Source organism: Monodelphis domestica, chromosome 4 (assembly GCF_027887165.1).
Source record: "Monodelphis domestica isolate mMonDom1 chromosome 4, mMonDom1.pri, whole genome shotgun sequence".
NCBI lineage: Eukaryota > Metazoa > Chordata > Mammalia > Didelphimorphia > Didelphidae > Monodelphis > Monodelphis domestica.
The window spans coordinates 164,914,323-164,939,198 of NC_077230.1; the positions used below are offsets into that span (position 1 = coordinate 164,914,323).

Below are 24,876 nucleotides of genomic sequence, written 5' to 3' on the forward strand. Positions count from 1 at the left end.
TAACAACGTTCATTTGGAAGAACAAAGGATCAAGGATATCCAGGGAAATAATGAAAAAAAAATACAAAGGAAGGTGGCCTTGCAGTCCCATATCTCAAACTATATTATAAAGCAGCGGTCATCAAAACAATTTGGTACTGGCTAAGAGACAGAAAGGAGGATTAGTCGAATAGACTTGGGGTAAGTGACCTTAGCAAGACAGTATATGACAAACCCAAAGACCACAGCTTCTGGGACAAAAACCCACTATTTGACAAAAATGCTAGGAAAACTGGAAGACAGTGTGGAAGAGATTAGGTTTGGATCAACACCTCACACCCTACACCAAGATAAACTCAGAATGGGTGAATGACTTGAACATAAAGAAGGAAACTATAAGTAAATTAGGTGAACACAGAATAGTATACATGTCAGACCTTTGGGAAGGGAAAGACTTTAAAATCAAGCAAGACATAGAAAGAGTCACAAAATGTAAAATTAACAATTTTGATTACATCAAATTAAAAAGTTTTTGTACAAACAAAACGAACAAAACCAAAATGAGAAGGGAAGCAACAAATTGGGAAACAATCTTCATAACAAAAACCTCAGACAAAGGTCTCTAATTACTCAAATTTATAAAGAGCTAAATCAATTATACAAAAAATCAAGCGACTCTCCAATTGATAAATGGGCAAGGGACATGAATAGGCAGTTTTCAGCTAAAGAAATCAAAACTATTAATAAGCACATGAAAAAATGCTCTAAATCTCTGTTAATCAGAGAGATGCAAATCAAAACAACTCTGAGATATCACCTCACACCCAGCAGATTGGCTAACATGACAGCAAAGGAAAGTAATGAATGCTGGCGGGGATGTGGCAAAGTTGGGACATTAATTCATTGCTGGTGGAGTTGTAAATTGATCCAACCATTCTGGAGGGTAATTTGGAACTATGCCCAAAGGGCGGTAAAAGACTGCCCTTTGATCCAGCCATAGCACTGCTGGGTTTGTACCCCAAAGAGAAAATAAGGAAAAAGACTTGTACAAGAATATTCATAGCTGCGTTCTTTGTGGTGGCCAAAAATTGGAAAATGAGGGGATGCCCTTCAATTGGGGAATGGCTGAACAAATTGTGGTATATGTTGGTGATGGATTACTATTGTGCTAAAAGGAATAACAAAGTGGAGGAATTCCATGGAGACTGGAACAACCTCCAGGAAGTGATGCAGAGCGAAAGGAGCAGAACCAGGAAAATATTGTACACAGAGACTGATACACTGTGGTACAAGAGAATGTAATGGACTTCTCTATTAGTGTCAATACAATGTCCCTGAACATTCTGCAGGGGAGAAAAATCACTATCCACAAGCAGAGGACAAATTGTAGTCAACTGCTTGACTACAGGGTGGAAGGGGCATGAGTGAGCAGAGACTCTAAATGAACACCCTAATGAAAATACCAACAACATGGAAATGGTTTCGAATCAAGGACACTTGTGATACCCAGTGGAATCACGCATTGGCTATGGGAGGGGTGGTGGGAGGGGGGAGGAAAAGAAAATGATCTTTGTTTCCAAGGATTAATGTTTGAAAATGACCAAATAAAATAATGTCTAAAAGGAAAAAAAAAGAAATATGAGGTATGTATTTTTATGTTATCCTATTTTTATATGCAAATGATTTAAATGCAATTGATTATCCATTATGGTAATGGAGGATTTTTAAATATGCTTTTTAAATAAAATAAAATAAAAAATTAAAATTAAAACATAATATAAATGGGCTAGTCTAAGCATTTATAATACTTGAAGCAAAATAATATCATATTGTAAAAATCTTATTAAAGTATAAGACTTAGAAAGTTGAGTGTTTTTCCCACATACTCTCTTAGATAAGTTCTTCCTCGATTTCTTATTCCATGCTATTACTGGACAATAAAACTTTTAACAATACTAATACAATTCAAGAAATGCAAAGCACATTCTGAAAGAGGTAGAAACTAAGTGTTTTAATTTCATAATTATACAAGGAAGTTGAAAGCAAGATTTATCAGGGATAATCCAGCTGTAATATGTGTAATCCCCCTTGAAGATAATCACAAATCGCCGGTAAGAAGGTATAATCGGTTAGTCTAAATACTTTAGGCTTTTTATCTATGGATTTTGAAGAAAATGTAGGTTTGCCTTTGTAACTGATTCTGATTAAATAAATCATAAGCTAGAAGTGATTTAAAAACACCTATGAAAATAGAAACACTCAATAGAATTAATTTATCTAGAAGGTTAGTATATTCAACCAATTAGTTAGATTAAGAATCAATAAATCCACAGAGAAGAATTTTTAAATGCTAGACTATATTCCTGACCTTTTAGTTGATCATGATCAGCTATAAAAATATACGCATTCAAAGAGAAGGTACTGATCTGAACAGCTCTCAGTCTGAACTGTCTTAATCTATTATTTCATATTCTTTTTATTTTTAGGGACATTAAAAAAACCTGTCAATAAACAAGTTCTCTACAACAAAACACAAGGGTGGCATCCAAGTAGAACATAACTCTTAATTTTTATACTAATAACAAGTTTGACACCCAATAATTAGAAATGGCAGAGGGATTAAACTAAAATTGATATTTAAGAGATTTTATAACATAGTCCTTTTGATTTATATACAATCAAAATCATTTTAATCACCATATAAACTATAAACATATTAACTCTATAGTTGAAATTTATGACTTAAAAAAGTATTATCTCCTATTTTAATTCATCTGGATTACTTTAGTAGAACAAATATTTTATAAGTTTTAAAAATTATTTGCAATATATATGAGGTGGAAAACAAAATAATTTAATATAAAATTTTAAGCTGTTACATAAAATTTATAATAATATGAACCAAAAGTAACTTTAATATTTCAATTTTCATTAAAAATTTTTACTGATATCTAAAAAAAACAACTTGTTATTGATAAATTGTTGCTTAATCAGTTGTCTGTAAAGAGTCTGATCGCAGACTTGCCAGAACAAACAAGGGTAGAATAAAAATTGGTAAAAGAAATAGCATGCAATTAAAACAACTCCATTCTGATCTAAACAAACTAATTCATGGTGACAGGAAATGTTAATGGTGATAAGAAAGGAAAAAAAGTCTATAATAATTTCAGATCTAGTTTTAACTGATATAAATCAACAGTAATAACACAGAGGCTGAGAGCCCCAAAGCACCTAAGCCTGAAAACACTTGACTGGTTTGCCAAACGGAGGCATGAGAGCAACAGGCAGTTCTTATAAGGTGTATAAACTTGTATAATCTCAATGAAAAAGGGTATAGGATGGTGGCATGATACAGTGGAAAGAACACAGTCTAAGAAGTCATAGGACTTCATTCAAACCTCCCTTTGAGGTTCCCTCTGTGATCTTGGGCAACTCTTTTAGCTTTCCTAAGTCTAAATTTTCTCATCTATAAAATAAGAGGGTTGAACTAGATTAGTGCTATCAAAATTAAAGAGAAATGGGGGCCATTAAATTGTATATAAGGATCCCAAACAATAACATTGTTTGTTTTATTGTATTTTTATTTATTTTGTCAAAGGTTTCCTAATTACATTTTAACTAGGTTTAGGCAGCCCACAGGCTGTTTCACACTCTGAACTAGATAACTTCTAGCTCTAGATGTATGATCCTAAGCCTGTGAGTGAGTATAAGTGCTTCATATAACAGAAAGATGCATTTGACTAAAAGGCTCAACTAAGTAAAAGTCATTTTGAGGGCTTTTAAGAATTGAAAACAGGAAAGAATACAAACAAAATTAAAATGGAAAAGATTTATAGATATGCTAAGATTTTAATAAGGAGATAGTAGTTCAGTCAATAGAGCACTTATCTGACATAAAAAAGATATGAGTTCAAGTCTAGTAGAGACAACTATTAGCTGTGTGACCCTGGACAAATCACTTAGTCCCTATTTACCTCAGTTTCCTTAAACCATTAAATGGAGACGATAATAGCATCTATTTCTTGAATTATTGTAGGGATCAAATGAAATATTTGTAAAAATACTTGGTATAGTGCCTGGCACATTGTAGGCACCATATGAATACTTATTCCCTTCCCCCTTCTCTAAAAAACAAAAGCACAACATACATTTTCCCTCTCAAAGACAGCAGAGCCATCATATTTGGATTTTAATATTAATATAGTAGGCCTTGATATACTTTTAGAGGAGAGAGAAATGGCATTAATGAGCATAAATATGAAGAAAACTGCTATACTTTACCAAACACACATAATAGAAATCTATATTAGAGGCAACAAAACTATGAGGCCACTGAGGGATAGGTTTATAAGGTTTTTGAAGAAGATACCAAAGTTGTGGAAAAATCTTACATGTTGTAAATATCTCCTGTCCTTGCCCCATTCCCCAAGCAACTAAGACAGTACTAACAACTAACAACTTATATACCTATTTTCCATTATATACGTTTTAGAAGAATAATCTATAGAGAATAGGCATTCTTTCAAAAGCAATACTCCAGAGAACCACATCTTTATCATAATCGACTTTGAGATTTAGTGAAGAGGGCAGCTAGGTCGCTCAGTGAGAGGCAGGCCTAAGGATGGGAGGTCCCAGGTTCAAATCTGGCCTCAGACACTTCCCAGATGTACTGATACTGATGTACTGAGTCACTTAACCCTCATTGTCTAGCTCTTACCGCTCTTCTGCCTTGGAACCAATACAGGGTATTGATTCTAAAACAGAAGGAAAGAGTTTAAATAAATAAATAAACAAACCAAAAATAAATAGATAAATAAATATTTAGTGAAACTTTCCCCATTATTCTTACTATAAATTGACTATAAGAGTATTTGATTTTGTAGAGAAGAATGAAAAAGCTGTTTTAAAAGTATTCTTTCAAAGTATGCTTACTAAGCATACATCAAAATTACTCAAGAATCCACGTAAATTTTTATAGTTTCTATGTTTAACCAATAAAATCTATCAAAAGGAGCTAGAAGGAGAAATTCCATTCAAAATAACTACAGGATGTATAAAATATTTGGAAGTACATCTAATCAAAATATATATATAAGAATCATGAGTCTAACTATAAAACACTCTTGTGGAAATAAATACATTTAAATAACTTATAATATATAATATAACAAATAAATTTAAATAACTAGATAAACATTAATTACTCATGGATAGGTAAAACCAACATAATAGAAAATGGCATATTTCCTAAATTAATTTATTTACTATTGTAATAATTAAACTACCAAAAGATTATCTTATAGAGCTAGAAAAAAATAATATTCATATGGAATAACAAAAGGTCAAACTCTCAAGGTTAATAATACAAAAAGCAAGAAGGAAAGGAGAAGCTATCAGTACCAAACATTAAATTATAAAATATAATCATTAGTAAGATGATTTGGCACTATTTAAAAAATAGAGAGTTCAATAGTTGTAATAGATTATGAACACAAAATATATAAGCAAATGAGGACAGTGCCAAAGGACTCAATAAACCTAACCACTTTATTAATTAGCAGTAAAGACATCCTTATATTTGACAAAAAGTCACTGAGAGAAGCGGAAAGCAATTTGCAAAAATTAAGCACAGATTAACTTTTCACACCACATACCAAGATAAGCTTCAAATGAATACATGTCTTGGGTTTAAAGGATGTTATCATAAATAAATTTGAGGAGTAAGGAAGAAATTATCCTTCAGATATACAGATAAAAAGTTCACGATTAAGTGTAATATAAAGAAGATTATATATGATAAAATGGGTCAATTTTGATGATATAACATTTAAATGTTTGCATAAACAAAACTAATGAAATTAAAATTGGAAAGGAAATAGGTTAACTAGAAAAAAGAAAACTTTTGAAGTGAGTTTCTCTGATAAAGATTTCATTTCCTATATATAAGGAATAGATTAAAATTTATAAGAATAAGGCCATTTCATAAACGATAAATGATTAAAGCATAAGAACACAGTTTTCAAAACAGGAAATTCATTTTTTAAAACCCTTAGTTCCAAGGCAGAAGAGTGGTAAGGGCTAGCAATTGGGGGGGGGGGGGTTAAGTGACTTGCCCAGGGTCACACAGCCAGAAAGTGTCTAAGGTCAAATTCGAACCTAGGACCTCCTGTCTGTAGGTCTGGCTCTAAATCCTCTAAGCTATGTAGCTGCTCCCTAAAAAGAGGACATTCAAATTATCAATAACCATATGAAAACTGCTCTAAATCATTAATTATTAGAGAAAGGAAAACGAAAACAACTGGTTTGTTGTAGCTCACATTAGCAGATTGGCAAAGATGGATAATGAGGAAAATGACAAATATTGGTGTGACTAATGGAAAATAGGCATCCTGGTGCACTGTTACTGGTACAACAGTTCTAGACATTAAAACTAGTATCCAGTATCATTTCTATTTCTATACTCCAAAGAGATAAAGGAAAGAGGAAATGGACAAATATTAGAGTAACACTTCCACACTGGAAACTAAAGAAATACTCTCCAGTCAAGGAATGCCAGGAATGTTCTCCTCTTCTCTGCCTACTGACTTCTCTTATTTCCTTTAAAGTAACAATTAAAATCCCATCTCTTACAGTAAACTTTCCCCAATCCCTCTTAAACCTAGTGTCTTACTTCCATTAATTATTTTCTATTTATCTGTATACAGCTTGCTTTGTTTGCACACTGTTTCCTCCATTAGATAGTAAGTTCCCTGAGGACAAGGACTGTCTTTTGCCTCCTTTTGTATCTCCGGATATTAGCATGGTGCCTGACCCAAAGTAGGTGTTTAATTTTCTTGATTAATTGAAATCAAATGGAATATTCTAAGAAATTCTAAAATTCCCAATTGCAAAGGAAACTGGGAAGTCTCCTATGACCTGATAAAGTATGAAGTGAGCAGAACAAAAGATAATTTAAATAATGGTAAAAACATAAAAGAGAAAAACAACTTTGAAAGACTTTAGAACTATGATGAAACATACTACTCACTTCTTTAAAATGAAGAATAAGGAATACATATTTGGACATGGCCAACAAGGGAAATTTGTTTTCTTGGATTATGCATTTTTGTTAGCATGGCTTCTTTTTCTTTATTGTTCAGTTTAGGGGAGAGTTTAAGGAGAAATAATACTTTTGTAAAATTAAATATTTTTAAAAGATTTCATGAAAGAGCTAACAACTTAAACTCTCTGAATACTTTAGATGGAACATAAAAGGGGAAGATGTATGCTCGTTTGCTACTGACAAGGAGAATAATATGAACTAACTGACAATATACCACAAGGATAAATCATAGTGACCAAACAGAATTTATATCAGGAATGTCAGGATGGTTTAATATAAAGAAAATCAACATATATGATATCAATAATAAAAACTATCTAATTATATCAATAGATGCAGAAAAGGCTTTTGACAAAATCCAAGAGTTATTCCTATAAAACATTGGAAAACATAAGTATAAAATGGATTTTTTCTCAGCATCAGCAAATATTTGTAATGGGGAGAAACTAGAAGCCTTCCCAATAGGATCAGGAGTAAAACAAAGATATCCATTATCATCGATATTGTTTAGCAAAGTATTAAAAATGCTAGCAACAGCAATAAGAGAAAAAAAAGAAATTGAAGAAATTCTCTGTTTGCAAATGCCATAATAAAAAGTTAGTTGAAACTTCAATAATTTTAGCAAAGTAGCAGGATATGAAATAAACCCATATAAATCATCAGTGTTTTTATATATTACTAACAAAGTCATATCAGAAGAGATAAAGAGATACTCCATTTAAAATAACCATAGATAGAATAAAATACTTGGGAGTATATTTGCCAAAATAAACACAAGAACTACATGAACATAATTATAAAACACTTTTTCACAAATAAAGTCAGATCCAAATAATTGGTTGGAGAAATACTAATTGTTTACGGATAGGCAGAGCAAATATAACTAAAATGATAATCCTACTTAACCTAGTCTGCTTATTCAATGCTATCCCAATTAAATTACCAAAAAGTTATGAGTTTTAAAAAATTTATAACAAAACACATTTGGACAAACAGAAGTTCAATAACATCAAAAATAATGAAAAAAATGTAAAGAAAGGAAATCTAGCATTATCAGATTTTAAATTATATAATAAAGCAGTAATTATCAAAACTACCTGGGTACTAGGTAAGAAACAGAAAGGTAGAGCAGTGGAACAGGACAGACATACAACAAAAAGTAGTAAAAGATTTCTGTAACCTTGCACTTGACAAAAACATATATACAGGCTATTGGGATAAGAAATCATTATTTGCTAAACATTGTTGGGACAACTAGAAAGTAACTTGGCAGAAATTTGGTACAAACAATATCTTACACCATTCATTGCATACATGGTCTAGATATAAAGGAGATATAAGGAACTTAGGAAAGGGTACATACTACCTGTCAGATTTATGGATAGGAGAGGAATTATGAATCAACAAAATGTGGAGAGCATTGTGAAATGTAAAATGGACAATTATGAGTACATTAAATTGAAAAGTTTTTGAACAACTAAAACAATTGTTACCAAGATTAGAAAAAAAAAACCAGAGAACTATAAAAAAGTTTTTATAGACAGCCTCTCAGATAGAGGCCTCATATTTAAAATAGAGAGAGAACTTTGTCAAAATTATAGGAATAAAAGCCATCCCTAATTGATAGAGGGGCCAAAGATATGAACAATTTTCAGATTAAGAAGCCAAAGCCAAATATAGGTGTATGAAAAAAATGTTCTAAATCACTACTGATTAGAGAAGGGCAAACCAAAACAACTCTGAGATAGCAATGCATACCCATTAAGTTGGTTAAAATGATAAGGAGGCAGGATGACAAATATTGGAGGGGACGTGGAAAAATGGGGACACTAATACACAGTTGGGGGAGCTGTGAACTAACCCAAACATTCTGGAGAGCAATTTGGAATTACACACAGAGAATTAAGAAACTGTATATATCCTAAAACCCTGGGACTCTTTCCCTAGATCAGGAAAAAAGTAAAAGAATTCATATGTTCCAAAATAGATCAGCTCTTTTTGTGGTGGCAAAAAAACTTGAAATTGAGGAGATGCCCACCAATTGAGGAAAGGTTAAACAAATTGTATTATATGATTGGAATGGAATACTACTGCGCCATAAGAAGTGATGAACAGGCTAATTCTTTATAAAACCTGGAAAGAAGTATACAAGATAACAAACAATAAAATGAATAGAACCAACAGGACATTAACACAACTACCGAATTAGTGCTTGAAGAATAAACTGTGAATGTTACCTTCAGAAATTGAACATGAAAACATGTAAGACTTAATGAACATGTCAGTCTCCTGAATGATACTTTCTATGCTTCAAGGAGAGTGGAGAGGGCCTGGGACATTTGTGGATAGGATTTTTGATGTAGATATGAAGAAAAGTAAGCTAAACATATAAGAGATTTATGGTTTCATTTATGTGCAATCTTCTTTGTATATGGAAATGCTTGTTGTATTTGGTTTTATAAAATTTGGAATTAAAAAAAAAACAGAAAAATAAATAAATAATATTCAATTTGAAGAGAGATTCCCTACAGATGATGAGGTACTCCAGATGCTTCTGTATGTGCAGGATGCTTAGCGGCATGTTCAATAACAATGCAGACCTTTCTAGGACAAGTTCTGTAACACCCAAATGAATTTAGTGTGACACAGGAAAAACCAATAAGATGAAGATTGCCCATTGTTCTTTATGGCATGCAGCTCTTTTTAATACAACTATTCCATAAGAAGTGTTGTATGGCTATGAATCATAGAACACTATAGTCCCTAAAAAATAAAAAATCAGTATTACTCAGAAGACAATGGAGAGATACATCACAGCATTCTGCTATAATATGTCAGTACTCTGAAATAAATAATCATAAAGAACAGTGATAAAATATATCATTAAGAAAATATGGGGGAAGCTGGGTGGCTCAGTGGATTGAGAGCCAGGCCTAGAAACGGGAGGTCCTAGGTTCAAATCTGGCCTCAGACACTTTCCAGCTGTGTGACCCTGGGCAAATCACTTGACCTCCACTGCCTAGCCTTTACCACTCTTCTGCCTTGGAGCCAATGCACAGTATTGGCTCCAAGGCAGAAGGTAAGGGTTTTAATTAAACCCTTAAAAATTTTTAATTAAAAAATATATATATGAGGTGGCAGCTGGCTGGCTCAATGGATTGAGAGCCAGGCCTAGAGACGGGAGGTCTTGGGTTAAAATCTGGCCTCAAACACTTCCCAGCTGTGTGACCCTGGGCAAGTCACTTGACCACTGCCTAGCCCTTACCATTCTTCTGCCTTGGAACCAATACACAGTATTAATTCCAATATAGAGGGTAAGGGTTTAAAAAAAAGAAGTATATGTCAGAAAAATATAGGTTGATTATATGGCAAAAGAGAGAATAACCTCAATAAAAAAAAAAGATAGCCTAGATAATGATTTCTAAGCTACGTTTCTTCAAAGCCTCTTGAATCAGCTCAAGCCTGCTTGCCTGCTTGCCACTTCAGATTTTCTTGATTCAGATCACTCACCTGGTCCCAGCTCTGCCCACCTGGACCTGCTTCTGGGCTCCTGCAATGTGGACCTGTTTAACCCAGATCCGCTCTCCTGGTCCTGGCCCGCCCAGCCCCAGCAACTCTGGCCTCTGCGCAAATCACTCATCACCCCAGGACCAGAACTCACTTCCACCAGCTGGTAAAAATGGGGGTGATTTTTCTTTAGGCTACAATTAGCCTCCACGTGGACGGGGGGGGGGGGTGCGGGGGGGCAGGGGATCACAGGTGGGGAGAAAGAGGAGGAGACTTTTCCAAACAGGAACTTACAAGCATGACTTTAAAAGGATATCTTTTGACTGTATTGATTCATTTACTTAGCTCACCTGGGAGTCAGGAGAAAATTTCAACTCCCTGCAATTCTTTGGCCGAATTTGAGATTCCTAAAACACACCCTCACAATGGGGAGGCAGCTCAGCGGCTCAGTGGATTGAGAGCCAGGCCTAGAGACGGGAGGTCCTGGGTTGAAGTCTGGCCTCAGACCCTTCCTGGCGGTGTGGCCCTGGGCAGGTCATTTAATCCCCATTGCCTACCCCTTACCAATTTTCTGCCTTCTGACAATAGGCATCTAAATGGATAATTTAAAAAAAACCCGAAGGAACTTTAAAGAGACTGGAGGTTATATTTTTAAGGCTTTTCAGACTCCAATGTTTTATAAAAACCTCTGTATTCTATTGCATTTTACTGATTGTTTTGTTTAAGATTTAAATTTGTGATTTTAAGTTCATATATTAATGTATTCAATACTATTCTGTTACACTGAATCATTTTAATGTACTGGGTTTTAACTACTGTTAAATTCTGTTGCTTTACCCCTATAACTATACTGAACAAATATTATTAAGCCCATATAAAAACAACTTTTCTATTTTTGACTTTGCAAATTGTCACATAGAGGATAGATGGACTCCATCAGAACATTGCTATAATTATATAACAACCTTTGGAAAATTTAATGAGCTAAATATCTCAAATTGATTTTAAGGGGTTTTTTAGACATGATTTTTAGAATTGTTTTTAACAATCTCTGGTCATTTTGCCTGCCCCTAACAAGGAGGTAAGGCCCATTTTAGTAGCTGAAGTGAAATACAAATTTAATCTCCAACTCCTGCATTTATAAAAATGTGAATGGAAGCTGGGAAGTTAATCCCAGGGCATATAGTACCCTTGGAAAACTCCCCAAAGAGGAGCATCACTCATTTATAATTTTTCAGCTCATTTTACTTCCACCAGAATGATATCTTGATTTCATAATGATGGTCTAAACCCAAAATAAGTTTTAATTTGTTTTTAAATATATTTACCAAGGTTGAAAGAATTGCTACATCTGTAAATATTGTGACAAATATCCATCAGTTCATAGGCTTTTAAAAATGCCATACAGCAACTTATGTGAAATATGATTGTGGGTTTGTTTGCTATTGTAATTAACTGGACTATTGAGAATTTTGGGGATATTGATACCTACACATTTGTACTACTGTTCTTTATAAAAAAAAGTGTTACCTTGTGAAATTCATTTGCTTGTACTCACAGTAGATCATGGCCAGATATGAAGAGAAAATGGATCTCATTTTTCGTGAGAAAGTCTTGTATTCTATATTTTCTTAGCTGACACAGTGTGTCAATGATTATAAGCCACATCTTTATTTTTAAAACTCTTTTACTATATTTTTCTTGCATGTGCAAAATACTATTTCAGTTTATTTTTTTCTCTCCTTTTCATATTTGAAGCACATGTCATCAGTATTAAGACTTCCTTTAACTTTTTTGATTTAGCAGTAATATAAGGTTAAAATACATTTGTTAATACATGCCTCAAAAGCTTGAGACTATAAAAATGATGCCACTAATTGTTTAAAAAAAATTATAGGACTTTGCTTAATGAGTCTGTCTGATTCCAAGACAAGATATACAAAAGAGCCATTGCACAGGGCCAAAGAAACCAATACATGAAGGACTGATGCACTTCTAAGACAATACAAAGGACTTGAACCTAGTGTGAAGATTCAAGGTTGAGACGCTTAACATTTGTAAAGACGTAGGCCTTCCTTGTATCCACACTCTTTGTGAAAATACTTACAGATGAGTATCCCAAACTTGGCTCCTAACCTGGCTCCTATAATCTAGTCCCTTTTCTGTCTTTCATAGTGTGGCAAACTTTCTGTAGTCCTGGCTACTGACTGGGTAAATGCTTACTTTGCTTATATCATTTTATCATTTTAATTGGGCCCTGATTCAAGGACCTGTTATAGATTTATTTTTCCTTTACTTGGAATTTTTACACCTAAGACTTTGATAGTCTGTATTTTCATCCAGAAATTATCTTTTTTTATTTGGATTTTTCTGATGTCTTTTTAATTTCTCTTACCAATTGATTCATATACCTCATAACTCAGCCATGCATCCCTAAATGATCCTTTGTTTTTTCAATCACCCTCTTAAAGGGAAGGAATGTAAAAATATTATTATTTTAAATTGCAAAGCTTAAATTTCTTTTGAGAAGAATTTTAGGTTAAAAACATGCTACCTCTCCAAATCCAGAAACTGAACTGTTTGGAGAAGACACCATGAAGATGCCTCCAGACCACAAGCTGCACAAGAAGATCAAGAACGAACTTTGGGTGTGGTTGATTGAACATTTATTTGTATGTATACTTTCATGCCAAAGGGGACTGCCCCCTAACTGACTTTTTGTCAATGTGTCTAGCAATTATTGGTTTTGTTCTTTTTTTCCTCTTATCCTCAAATTATTGTAATCTTTAAGTTGATTACCTTTTCATGATCCTTTTTGGGGAAACTTTTCCCAATAATGATCAAACAGGGGTATATAAAAATGGAGATTTGAACCCCAGACTTCAATCCCCAGAAGTCCTTGGCACTTCCAGAATGCCCTATAATCTCACCTGAGATCCCCACCTGGGCTGAGAACAAAATTCGTATTTAAACTGACTGTACCGTCTACTTGCTCTCTCTGCTTCTGCTTCTAAGCACACGCATCTCTCAAGATGTAGAGTAAGTGGCTATGATTGGGCTATTCAGCCCTAGACACGTCCATTTCTTATTCTGTATTTTCTTATTTCCTTGATATCTAATAATCTTTAATAAACCTCTATAAACATAATACTTTACTAGAGATACTAATTTAACTGTTACAAACTAAACCAGTTGGCAGCTAGTGACACAAGAATGAAGAATCAAAATCAGAACTAACCACTTCTGCACACTTGTCACTTGACACAGCTGGTTTTTCCTCTTCTAACACACTGCTAGCTTTAAGCTTGAAATGAATATGTAAGTGAATAACTGACTAATAAATTTTAAGCTGAAATGAGGAACTAAAATTTAAAATGTCAAAAACACAAACGTCACATGTTAGTTCAAGTTCTGCATCTATTATTTTTTAATTTAAAATATGACATACAAAGTATTTCATAGAATTCTAATCTAGAAGGGTTATATCATGAAAAACATGATAAAGCAATATTCTTCTCACATAACAATATTTAATAATTTTGGGGTTTATGACATTAGCAATTTAATTATCCTAGACATGCTAGTTTAGTTCATTTCATATGGCATTTCTTTATGATAAACAAGAAAAAAGAATTTATAGAATAGGGTTGAGAACTTAATATTGAAAGCATTCTTCTTACTTAATAATGATAAAAAGAAAATGAATAAAAGAACCCAATATTAGTAGAAAGGAAAATAAGGAACGTATACTTAAAACAGTAAAGTGACTAACCAGAAATTGGCTGTGAAGAAAAATCACAGCAGGTGATTCCAAGATCATGTGCTTTTTCACTATGTAAGCACCTCATTTTATCATCCCAGACTGTTAAGTCTCCACATGATGATCCTGTAACAAAGTGGCTTCCATTAGGACAAAATGCACAGGCCACCAAGGAACCATCTTTAACACTGCCACACCTGAAATAAAGAGTTAAAGAATAAATAAATTTAGTTTTCAAAAATCTTTTGCTTTGAAAATATAATTTGTAGCTGGAATCCAATGTAATAAAAAATCATAAATGCTAGTTATTTAAAAAGAGAGGAAATGGGGGGGGGGGATGGGGCAGTTGAACAGCTCAGTGGATTGAGAGCCAGGCCTAGAGATGGGAGGTCCTAGGTTCAAATTTGACCTTAGACACTTTCTGGCTGCGTGACCCTGGGCAAGTCACTTTACCCCTATTGCCTAGCCCTTACCACTCTTCTGCCTTGGAACCAATACAGAGTATTGATTTTCATCTTGGAATCAATACTCTGTATTGGTAAGGGTTATTTTAAAAAAAAAGGGGGGAAGAAAATGCTATTTACTCTTCCTTTATAACGAAGAGACAATCAATATTTACGTAAAAGAAAAAGAAGTCTGATTAAATTTAGGTAAGCTCTTTTAAAATAAAGTGAGAAATTTGTTATCTCAAATAATGCATTTCAAGTCCAAATTGTGTACATCCTAACCTAACGCTCATTTATATTTATCTTTTTCTGCAGAGTTTACATAAAGAACTGATGTCAAAGTAAGTGATACGAATCAAATACAATATAATCAATTAAATAGCAAATACAGGCAATATTAACAACTGTACCTATATCTTCAAAAATAACTACAAAACCAGTCCTAATCAAAGATAAATTTAAATTTACCATATTCACATTATATAACACACTAGTTGTGAGTTTTTTGAAAAGCCACCTAAGCCTCCACTCTTCCAAATAATCACTTAAAAACAACAATTTTTTTCACTTACCTCATCCTAACTCAAATTTATCTCACAAAAACAGTGCTGAAGTTAAAATTGTCTTTAGGAAAAAGGTAAGGAATTATGAGAATTACATACTTAATCTTCTCAATTAGGAAAATAAAATTAGAGAAAACAGCATTTAGAGGAGTGCCCCATCCAGTGGCTAAATTATACACCATCTTGTATATTATTAGCTAAAACTTAAACTAGGAAAACTTAAGAACCAACGACATAAGCCATCATCTCTAGTTTAAGAAGGTTTCCCATAGATAAAGTTAACTATATATCATGCTTCATTCATGTAATATTTTATCATAAGTATCTTTTATTTAATCTTTTATATGTTTCTAAATATTGCTTGAAAATAACTACTTTCCTCCACCTTCAAAATTAGAGAATAATTGGTTCTCTGCTAGAGTAATGAATAATTTTCAAAAGGCCAGGAGACAGAATTTTTAAAGAACAGAGGTAGAACAATTTAGTTAATGAAGAAAACAGAAATGAGTTGTATATTTATATAAAAAGTTAATAAAAGAAGTGGCAATAACTAATATAGCTGCTTAGGGAATGTTCAAATTTGGTTTCATCTTAAAGGCAAAATTTGAAATAAATGAAAACCAAATGACTAGTAAGATTATTTTTATTTAAAGAAAATTTACATGAAACACAATGAGAAGAGCTTTAGTGTTAGTCTTCTTAATCTTAAAAATACACCAGTATAAACCAAGGCCTGTGGCCTTCCCCTACACATAAACAGTCCTACTTCATCTTGACAAATAAAAAAACAACAAATAAATAAATACACAAATATTCTTAAAGTGATAACTATTTTAAAACTTATGTTTTTAAAGCAGAAAAGTAGTATGGCATAGTGGACAGAAAACCAGTCTTGAGGAAGAAGTAGGTTCATGTCCTACATACAGATCAAACACTCTGAGTGACTACTCCTTAACCTTATAGTGCCCCGGCAATTCTTTAAGTCTACAAGTGAGAGAGAGGTGTATATCTGCATTCATTGTCTATGATGAATACTCCCTTCTTCATAAGGAGTTTTCTATATCAGTGAAATCACAGGTCTAGTCCTATCCCATTCTAATTCATAAGTAATAATCAGTGCTTTTTAAAAAAGGGAAAATAAAAAATTTGGGGGCATAAAGCTTTGGTTTTTCCTGGCATGTTTATCAAAGCACAAATATGATCATCTGAAACATTTCCTCATTTCATAGCTATGGAGGACTAAAACATCTGAAGAGTTAATAAACTGGGAGCAAAAAAAAACTAGAGTCACTGAAAACCTAAATGAAGCTTCCTTTTTTCAATGAATATAGTTAAAGTTACAAAATATGATAATTCAAATACTTAAAACCAAGAAAAAAATAAATGTTTAAAACATGTTTTTAAAATAGGGTTGAAGATGGCTCCATGAGCAGGGGGAGAAGAAAGGTACTATGTGCATTGGTAAGTTTCTTAATAAGGAGTTCCCCATATTAATGTAGGTTCAGGTTCGGTCCCATTCCATTCCAATTTATAAGTGATAAAGTTCCTGATATTCTTAATCACAAGTACTCTTTCAAACAATCAAAATAAAATATTTAGAAAAAGTAATACAAAAACAAAACATATACTACAAAGAGGTCCAAAAACTCAGAAGTGTAAAAATCTTAGGACCAAATCTTCCATATTCAAAATCACAAGAACTATGCTGGATAATTATCTTCTCTTTTTAGATCTTCTGATGGCTGGTGACTCTTGAGTTTTTCCTTTACAATTTCTCCAAATAATGGGTTTTTAAAACACTTTTAAACATCCAGCTTTTTAACAATTTTCTTATTATTCTCCTAATCTAACAAAAATAAACAAAAGGATTCATACCTAAACAACTTGTATGTCTGCATATTCCATGACACCACAGAGCCGTCAGCTGCTCCAGACACCAAATACATAGAATCCGGAGAAAACTTGCATACCCTTACAGGGCTGCCATTGGGTTGATTCAACACTGCCAAAATGTGTCCAGTTTGAGTATTCCATAAGACAGTTGTACCATCTGTTGAACAGGATGCTAAAATGTGTCCTGAGGGGGAAAAACAGCAGCAGTGGACAGCATATGTGTGAACCTTTAGTGGAGAATATGGGAGTTCATTAAAGTCATTTAATGAATAGAGACGGATTGTCTTGTCCAAGGAGCAAGTAGCCAAAAGGGAAGAAGAAAAGGCACAGCAATTGACATCATCCCCATGATCTGCTAGTGTATGAATTAGTGTCACCATGTTCCTTATGTAAAGCAATTACCCTGCAATTAAAAATAAATAAGTAAATAAAATTCCTCTCCTTATTAGTGATCAGATAAATACAACTCATATCTTTGTCAAATGAACAAAATGTATTTAAAATATTTTGTCTTACATACCTATTTGAGATGAAAATAGCTATTTAAATTACTTAATGAAAAATTAATCTTCCTGGAAATAGAGATAAGGATCACCACCAATGACTTCTTAATTGTCAAATTGAAATGCCTTCTCTTCTTCATTTTCCTTTACCTTAAAAAAATAAATTAAAAAATAGCCTATTCAGTGCTCTGGGAGATGATATAATGCTTAGGAAACAAGGTCCCTAAGTCTTTCGGGTGAAGATCCATCACATGATATATGCACATATAACTAGAAGATAATTAAAATACATAATAAGTACAAAGGTATATGTTAAGTTCAAAGAGAAGTGGGAGTTATGTTTCTAATGAATAATGTTTGAAAATGACCAAATAAAATGTTTAAAAAAAAAAAGAAGTGGGAGTTATTACAAATTTGGGAGTTAGGAAAGACCTCAGGGAAAAAGGAACCCTAGAGATAAGTTTTAAAGGATAGGCTTTAATGGCAGGACAGGAGAGGCCTTTCAGCTATAGAAAGCAATGTAAATAAAGGAAGAGAAGCAAGAAAATATGGGACAGGCAACTAAAGACTGACGGCATTAAAATGTCATTTTGTGATATATACCATTTGCTAGAAAGAGAACTGGATGGTATAAAAGATTTTGCTAATACCGGCCAATTCTGAAGAAAGCCCAAAGACTGAAAAGCTTCTGTCAAAGACAAGATGAATGGAGAAAATGATCTTAGGCTATATACTCCAGTGCGACTTCAGAAACATTTTCAAAGCAAATCAACACAATGGCCACATCTGACAAAGTATGCCTCATTCCAAACATAGAGTTTACCTCAAGGAAGTCAGTTATCTCTTGTTATAACTGTTCACTGATTAGAGTTCAACAATATATAAATATTTATTTTTAGCCAAATCTAATGTCATTAAAATTGTATATGAAACCACTCTAACAAAAGTAACATGGGAAAGAAATGAAAAGAATTGGCCAACAGTTGAGGGCTGTTAGAAAATGTGGCAGTAATTATCATTTGGGGGAGCTAATCAGTTATATTTTAGTTTTAACTCTCCACAAATCTGCTGCCAGGTATCGCAAGGTATGCCAGATACCAAAACCATTTCTCCAATAAAGATCTTGACAAATAATACTTGTTGACACCCTCCATCCTCCCCCACCCACACACAAACACACACTTCTACATCACCCTTTCAGTAGGGCTATCTCTGGCAGGACAATTGCTCCTGGGATCCTTTTAGATAAGATCAAATGAAAGAAGCACTGAATGCCAAATCAAGAGAGCACTGGCTATGAATCTGCTTATGGTATAGTTCAAATGACTAAGATCTATTAACTTATACAAGGTTAAGAACCACATAAATCCCTGAGCAGAGGTACTCCCTAGTGACTGTATGCCTTGCAGTTCATTTTCCATTGAGAGCTCTCTATAGTTTCCAGCTTACATTGGTACAGTCATTTGCTGTCTTCTGGGAAAAGTACAGTCAAACTTTATACTGACTTTTCATAAAAGTATAGCACTAATTTTTAATATGAGATTTTATTTGCCTATTTGCTGAGGTATAGTTCATTTGTTTTCCTTTCCTTTTGCATTTGCTTCCTAAGCATACATATTAGAGTAATAAAAGCGTTTTTAAAATCAGAATACCAAAAAGCATGGAAAGACTTACTGTATAAGAACTAAAAAACATAATCATTTTAGTGCAAATTGTAGCACATTACTGGCAAAACCAGCTCTTCAGCATCACAGTAGCATTAAACCGGTTTCTTCACATTATCATATCTAGGGTAAGATTCAAGGGTAAACAATTCTCAAACTCTTTGAAATATAATGCTTTGAATAATATTCTTGAGCTATCCAAGTTATTTCAATTTAAATAAAATAATCTAGCGAATAACCTTTGGTTCTTTTGGTTAACTGACAAACTTTTTAAATGGGTCAACTTTGGTCTCCACTGCCAGAGAACTACATCTTATATTCTAGGAGACTTCTAAACTCAATCCCGGGACTAAGAATGGATTTGGTTTAATGAGGGGAACAATTCTGAAATCCCGGGAAGTCCCACTTAAATCTGGGTATTTCTGGCCAGATTCTAGGGCTGAGGTTTCCAGCTAAAACGGTGACCTCTAACCTCAATGCCAGAACTAACCCGAAGGTGACCTCTAAATTAAATTCCGGGGCTAATTCTGGATTTGGTTTAATGAGAAGAATTGTTTATCTGAATTCCCGGAGGTCCCACTTAAATCTGGGTAGTTCAGGCCAGAGCCTAGGGCTTAGGCTTCTAGCCAGAATGCCTTTCTTTGTGAGTCCAAACAGCATCTAGAGGAGACAAACAAAATTAATCCTCAGGGGAGAGGCCAAAGCAATTAGGCAGCTAGCCGCTGGGTAAAACTGGAGCTAGAGACAGGAAGACTTGAATTCAAATCCAGTATCAGACCCTGGGTAAGTCGTTTAAACAATGTCTCCGTTTACTCCTCGGTAAAATAGGAATGTCACAAGGTAGTTTGTGAAGACCAAACAAGATGTTTGTAAAAGCCTTTTGCAAAACTTGAAGCTTGGGGAAAATGAGATCTTTGAACCAATCCTGGAATGACTGCACCTCCACTTTTCCACGTCCCTTCAGCCCCCGCCATACCCCTCAAAAAGGCTGCACTTGGGGCCACACCAGACGCAGCGGGGTGGGATGGGGGTGGGGAAGTAGATTTGGTTTTCCGCCAAGTTTACAGGGCCAAGGGCCGCTGGATCTGCCCGGATGCCTATTTGCCAAGGTAAAGTGCATCCTGTACCCCACAAAAGGGCCGGTCGCCCAGCTAGCCCGACCAGTGGGGTAGGGGGCGCAAGGGCGGAAGGGAGGAGCGGCCGAGATGACCGCGCGTCGCGCACACTTGGATAGGAGAGGAAGGGGGCCGGAGGGAGGGAGGCGGCGCCACCGGCGTCCCCAGCGTCCCCAGCGTCCCCAGCGTCCTCGCTCCCCACCTGTCACGATGGCATCGATGTCGGCCCCATCCGGTCAGCGGGTCCCGGGGCTGCGACTACTTCCCGCAGCGTTGTTCCATACCGGCTGTCGTGGGCGGACCCTTCCTGCCTAGGGGATAGCGCTACTGGCGCGGCTCACGGGGACACGCCCTTAGAGGGCTGCCCCCAAGAGCCAAGAAATGTTACAGTAGCCTGACAGGTGAAGCTGGATGGAAGGAGGAAAAAGAGGACACCTCCCCCGGGGCCGGGCCAGGCCGGGCGGGAGGTGCAGCAGCGCATGCGTGCGCCTCGTCTAGTGGGAGGGGTGCAGAGGTGGAGAAGGAAGAGAGGCCAGCTGCTTATTCAGGAAGAAGCCCGTTATAGATCCCTCCTAAATCAATGCTTTAAAATGAAATTAGGCATAGGGCCTGGGGGAGCTGTGTTTTCTGGGGTTTAGTCATAAATCAGTTCTTTAGTCATAGAGGATTGTTCAGGGTCACTCACTCAGTTCGTAGCAGAGACGGAAATGGAAGTGATCTTAATTAATTAAGCCAAACTGCTTCACTTTTAATGGAGGTGTGATTTTTTTTAAAAAAGATGTGACTAACTTTTCTATTTAGAAACATGGAACTTCTCTCCCTTTTGTGGCTTCTCCAACCATGAATCGTATAGTGGGAAGATCCCGGGATTTCTAACTAGGAACAACCCTGGGACTTTAAACAAGTCACTTCAGCTCCCTGGGGAGCCACTTTCTTCATTTGTAAAACGAAGATGACTAGATGAACTCTCAGGATTTGACTCCTTGTGTAACTGGGTGACTTAGTTCTAAATGTCTATCCCTCCCAAGCTTCTTAAGTAGATAACTGTAACTTGGTGTTATAGAGATTATTAGTGTTTTAAGGAATTTTAGAAATAATCTAATCCATAATACGCAGAATGAGATATTGTTTTTGGTCATGAACAATATGGTAATTTGTTTTGCCTGACTATGTGTATTTGTGCCAAGAATTTTTTCTTTTTTTTTTTCAGTAGGGTAAATGAATTGGGAGGAAAAGGGAAAAAATGGGGGATGGGGTGGGAACAACACATTAATTAAAAATAAAAGTTAATTTAAAAATAAATAGTATAGTCCCCTCCTATTATTTTGCAGTAGAAATCTCAGGCCTATTGAGGTAAAGTAAATCTCTGAAGGTTGTAGAGTTAATGGATATAGCTACTATCCTGAATTAGGAAGATTTCCTTAGAACACCATTGTTTCATTCAATGTTGTTGATTCTCAGTTCTTATTTCTGCTCTCACAAAATTTTAGAGTTGAAAAGATAAAAGCTATCTATTAACAATCATAAAGGAAAAGGATTCCCACTACAACTGGACAAGTGGTGTTATGGCCTTTACTTCAAGATCTTTTTGTTTTATCTTGTATTTGCAGATAGAGGTGTAGTATATTTCCTAGGGTTACAAAAAAACCGGTGTGCACCTAAACCCAACACTGTTCAGGTTTCTTTTTCCTTCAAGTATCTCAAATATTTTGTATAATATATTATTTCATCCTTAAACATCCCTTACTTGACATGTCCCCTCATGTCATTCTCTTAATATCCTCTCTTTCATAATCAGACTCCTACAAAATATTCTATCTAAAATTACCAGTGATCCTATAATTGCCAAATTTCATAGACTTTTCCCAGTCCTCAATCTTTTTAACTTTTGTATAACATTTGATGCAATTATCAGCTCCTTTGGGTCCATAGCTCATAGTTCATCTTCCATAGCCCACCCCTCTACTGTAGGTCTAGGTCTTACATTCAGTGATTTCATCAGCTTTCTTAGGATCTATGGCGATGCATATGTAGCCTTAGTTTCTCCTCAGTTCTAGTCCTCACATCAACAATTGCCTATTGGTTATTTTGATGCCCGAGAAGCATGTCAAACTCAAAATGTCCAAAATAAAACTCCCATTTCCCCAGAAATCCATCTGTCTTCCAGACTTTTCTTCTGACAAGGGCATATTCAGTACACTGCACCTCTAAAAATCCTTAGTTTCATGCAGATTGTAGCTCAAACACCATCTCCTGCAGGAGATCTTTCTTCATTTTCTAGTCTGCTAATTCCCCTTTCTCAAATTACATGGGTTTCATTTTACATATACTTTTACAGGTAGTGTCTCCCCTATAATGTACCTATGTAAGTTCATTGAGGGCAGGGACTTTTCATTTTTAATCTCTTTATTCTTCACACCTATCACAGTGCCTGGCCCATAATAGATGCTAAATAAATGATTGTTTGTTGACTGATTCTAAATAAAAGAAAAAGTGAAATATCTTTTCTCCTTAGCTCTCCTCATCATTTTATAAGAATAAAAGTCATGAAAAAAAAACAACACAAATCATGTTGCAATTTGTTAGATTGTATTCTGAGTCATACAACAAGGTTTTTTTTCCTCATGAAGGAAAAAATAATATTTTAAAAGTAGGATATAACCTGGGGGAAAGCAAAGTTATATGACTAAAGAAGGATAGGTCAAATTTTTGTTTAATTGGAAAATGAGAGGAAGATTCTTGGAAGTCCGCGATGCTGGGGGGGGGGGGCAGGAAGTAGGTAAGAAAGAAAAAGAGACCTTTAAAACCAGGAATCATAGAGAGGAAGACACTAAAGGCTGCGAGAGAGAGAGAGAGAGAGAGAGAGAGAGAGAGAGAGAGAGAGAGAGAGAGAGAGAGAGAGAGAGAGAGAGAAAGCTTTATTAATCTTAAAACAAATCAACCAAGAGATCATTAAAAACTTCCAACCCATGTGGCTACTTTTCTCTCTGTATAAAATTTTTATCTAAATCATTTCAGTGTGCACTAAAAAATGACAATATTAGTAGAGAACAGACAAACTTTTGGAAGCAATTTTCCACAGTGAACTACATTTATACCATTAAATGATTTATTGTTAATATAGAGTACATGATTTCATCATGTGTATTTGTTCATTTTATGAAAAGAATTTAAGATAATATATACCACAACAACAAAATTGTAAAATGAACAATTTTGAAATACTTTGGAACTCTGATCGGCTTAGTAATCATTCATTCTGAAAGACCAACAAAATATACTTTTCGTATCCCAGCAAAGTAGTAGACACCTAAATATACAGAATGAGACATTTTTGACAATTTGTGAATTTATTTTGCTTAACTGTATAATGTATTAATTAGAATGTGTGCCCCGGACTACATTTCCCACAATTCCCTTTTCCCTTGCCTATGTATGTGCATGGGTACATTGATTGAGGTTTTGAGTTTCATTTCTGCCCTGCCCAGGCACACACTCGCATGCTCTCTGTCTTATCTCTCTCTCTTCTGTCTGTCTGTCTGTCTGTCTGTCTGTCTGTCTCTCTTTTGGCTCTGGTGGGACCCATGTGGAGGAGGGGAGCAGCTCACTCAGTTTCTCTAGCTTTTACTTTCCCTTTGCTTCAAGTTGAATTTTAATAAAATAGTATTAAATATAATACTTGGAGTATTGGATATTAATTTTAACCTTTACATTTGGCATCTTACAAAGGGATCTGAACTGAGAGCTTTTTTAAGAACTCCTCCCTCTTCCTCTCTTTGACCTGTGACTGGGCTGAGTTCAGGCAGTTCTTTTGATTTAGTTATTATTAATAAAACTTTATAAAATATAATAGTTATTATACATTAATTTTAATCTTTATATTTATGACTTACCACTTAGGGATACAAATTCTAAACATTTTTGAGCAGATAGCCTTACAGAAAAGATAGTAAGTTTGCCTGGTGGATGCCTGTGCTTCTACCCACCCACCTGCTTTTGTGCCATTGAGTCCACTGTGCTCCACATGCTGCCACTGCTGTTGCTCCTGATTCAGCCTAAGCTGTATCCTGTGACAAGACCTGCCTGCCATTCTGAGCCACTTGTTTTTTTTTTTTCACAGATGGTGATATATAAAAATCTTTACGCCCCAATCCCTTTCCATACTCTATGTGGGTTTTTCTAGCCTGCCATAGCCATTTTTCAGTGTGAAGAAAAGAAATCCCACCACTTCTAATTTTCAAGCAGATTTTTTTTAAGTTGACCCTGGACTCCTTGTTTAGAAGGGTGCTACTAAAGGTTTTTCACTGGGAGTCCAAATCAGTGGATTAAAAGTCAGTTTTGGGA

The 24,876-nt window shown here is 34.9% G+C and overlaps 1 protein-coding gene across 4 annotated transcripts in view; it reads right to left on the reverse strand.

The window, feature by feature from the left end:
- The window catches only part of WDSUB1 (WD repeat, sterile alpha motif and U-box domain containing 1), a 127,495-nt gene extending 106,486 nt beyond the window's left edge, over positions 1-21,009 (reverse strand). For 2 of the 4 annotated variants that reach the window (XR_008911213.1, XM_016433646.2), the window contains exons 1-4: positions 20,735-21,009; positions 17,771-17,903; positions 17,233-17,653; positions 14,361-14,545 (exon numbers count right to left, since the gene is read on the reverse strand). Coding sequence is in view for 2 of the 4 variants with exons in the window: in XM_016433646.2 (XP_016289132.2) it covers positions 14,361-14,545; positions 17,233-17,630 (583 nt within the window). In the remaining 2 variants the exon portion in view is untranslated. The remainder of the gene's footprint in view (positions 1-14,360; positions 14,546-17,232; positions 17,654-17,770; positions 17,904-20,734) is intronic. The other 2 variants (XM_007494208.3, XM_056793914.1) reach the window with 2 other exon arrangements.
- Positions 21,010-24,876: the final 3,867 nt, after the last annotated feature.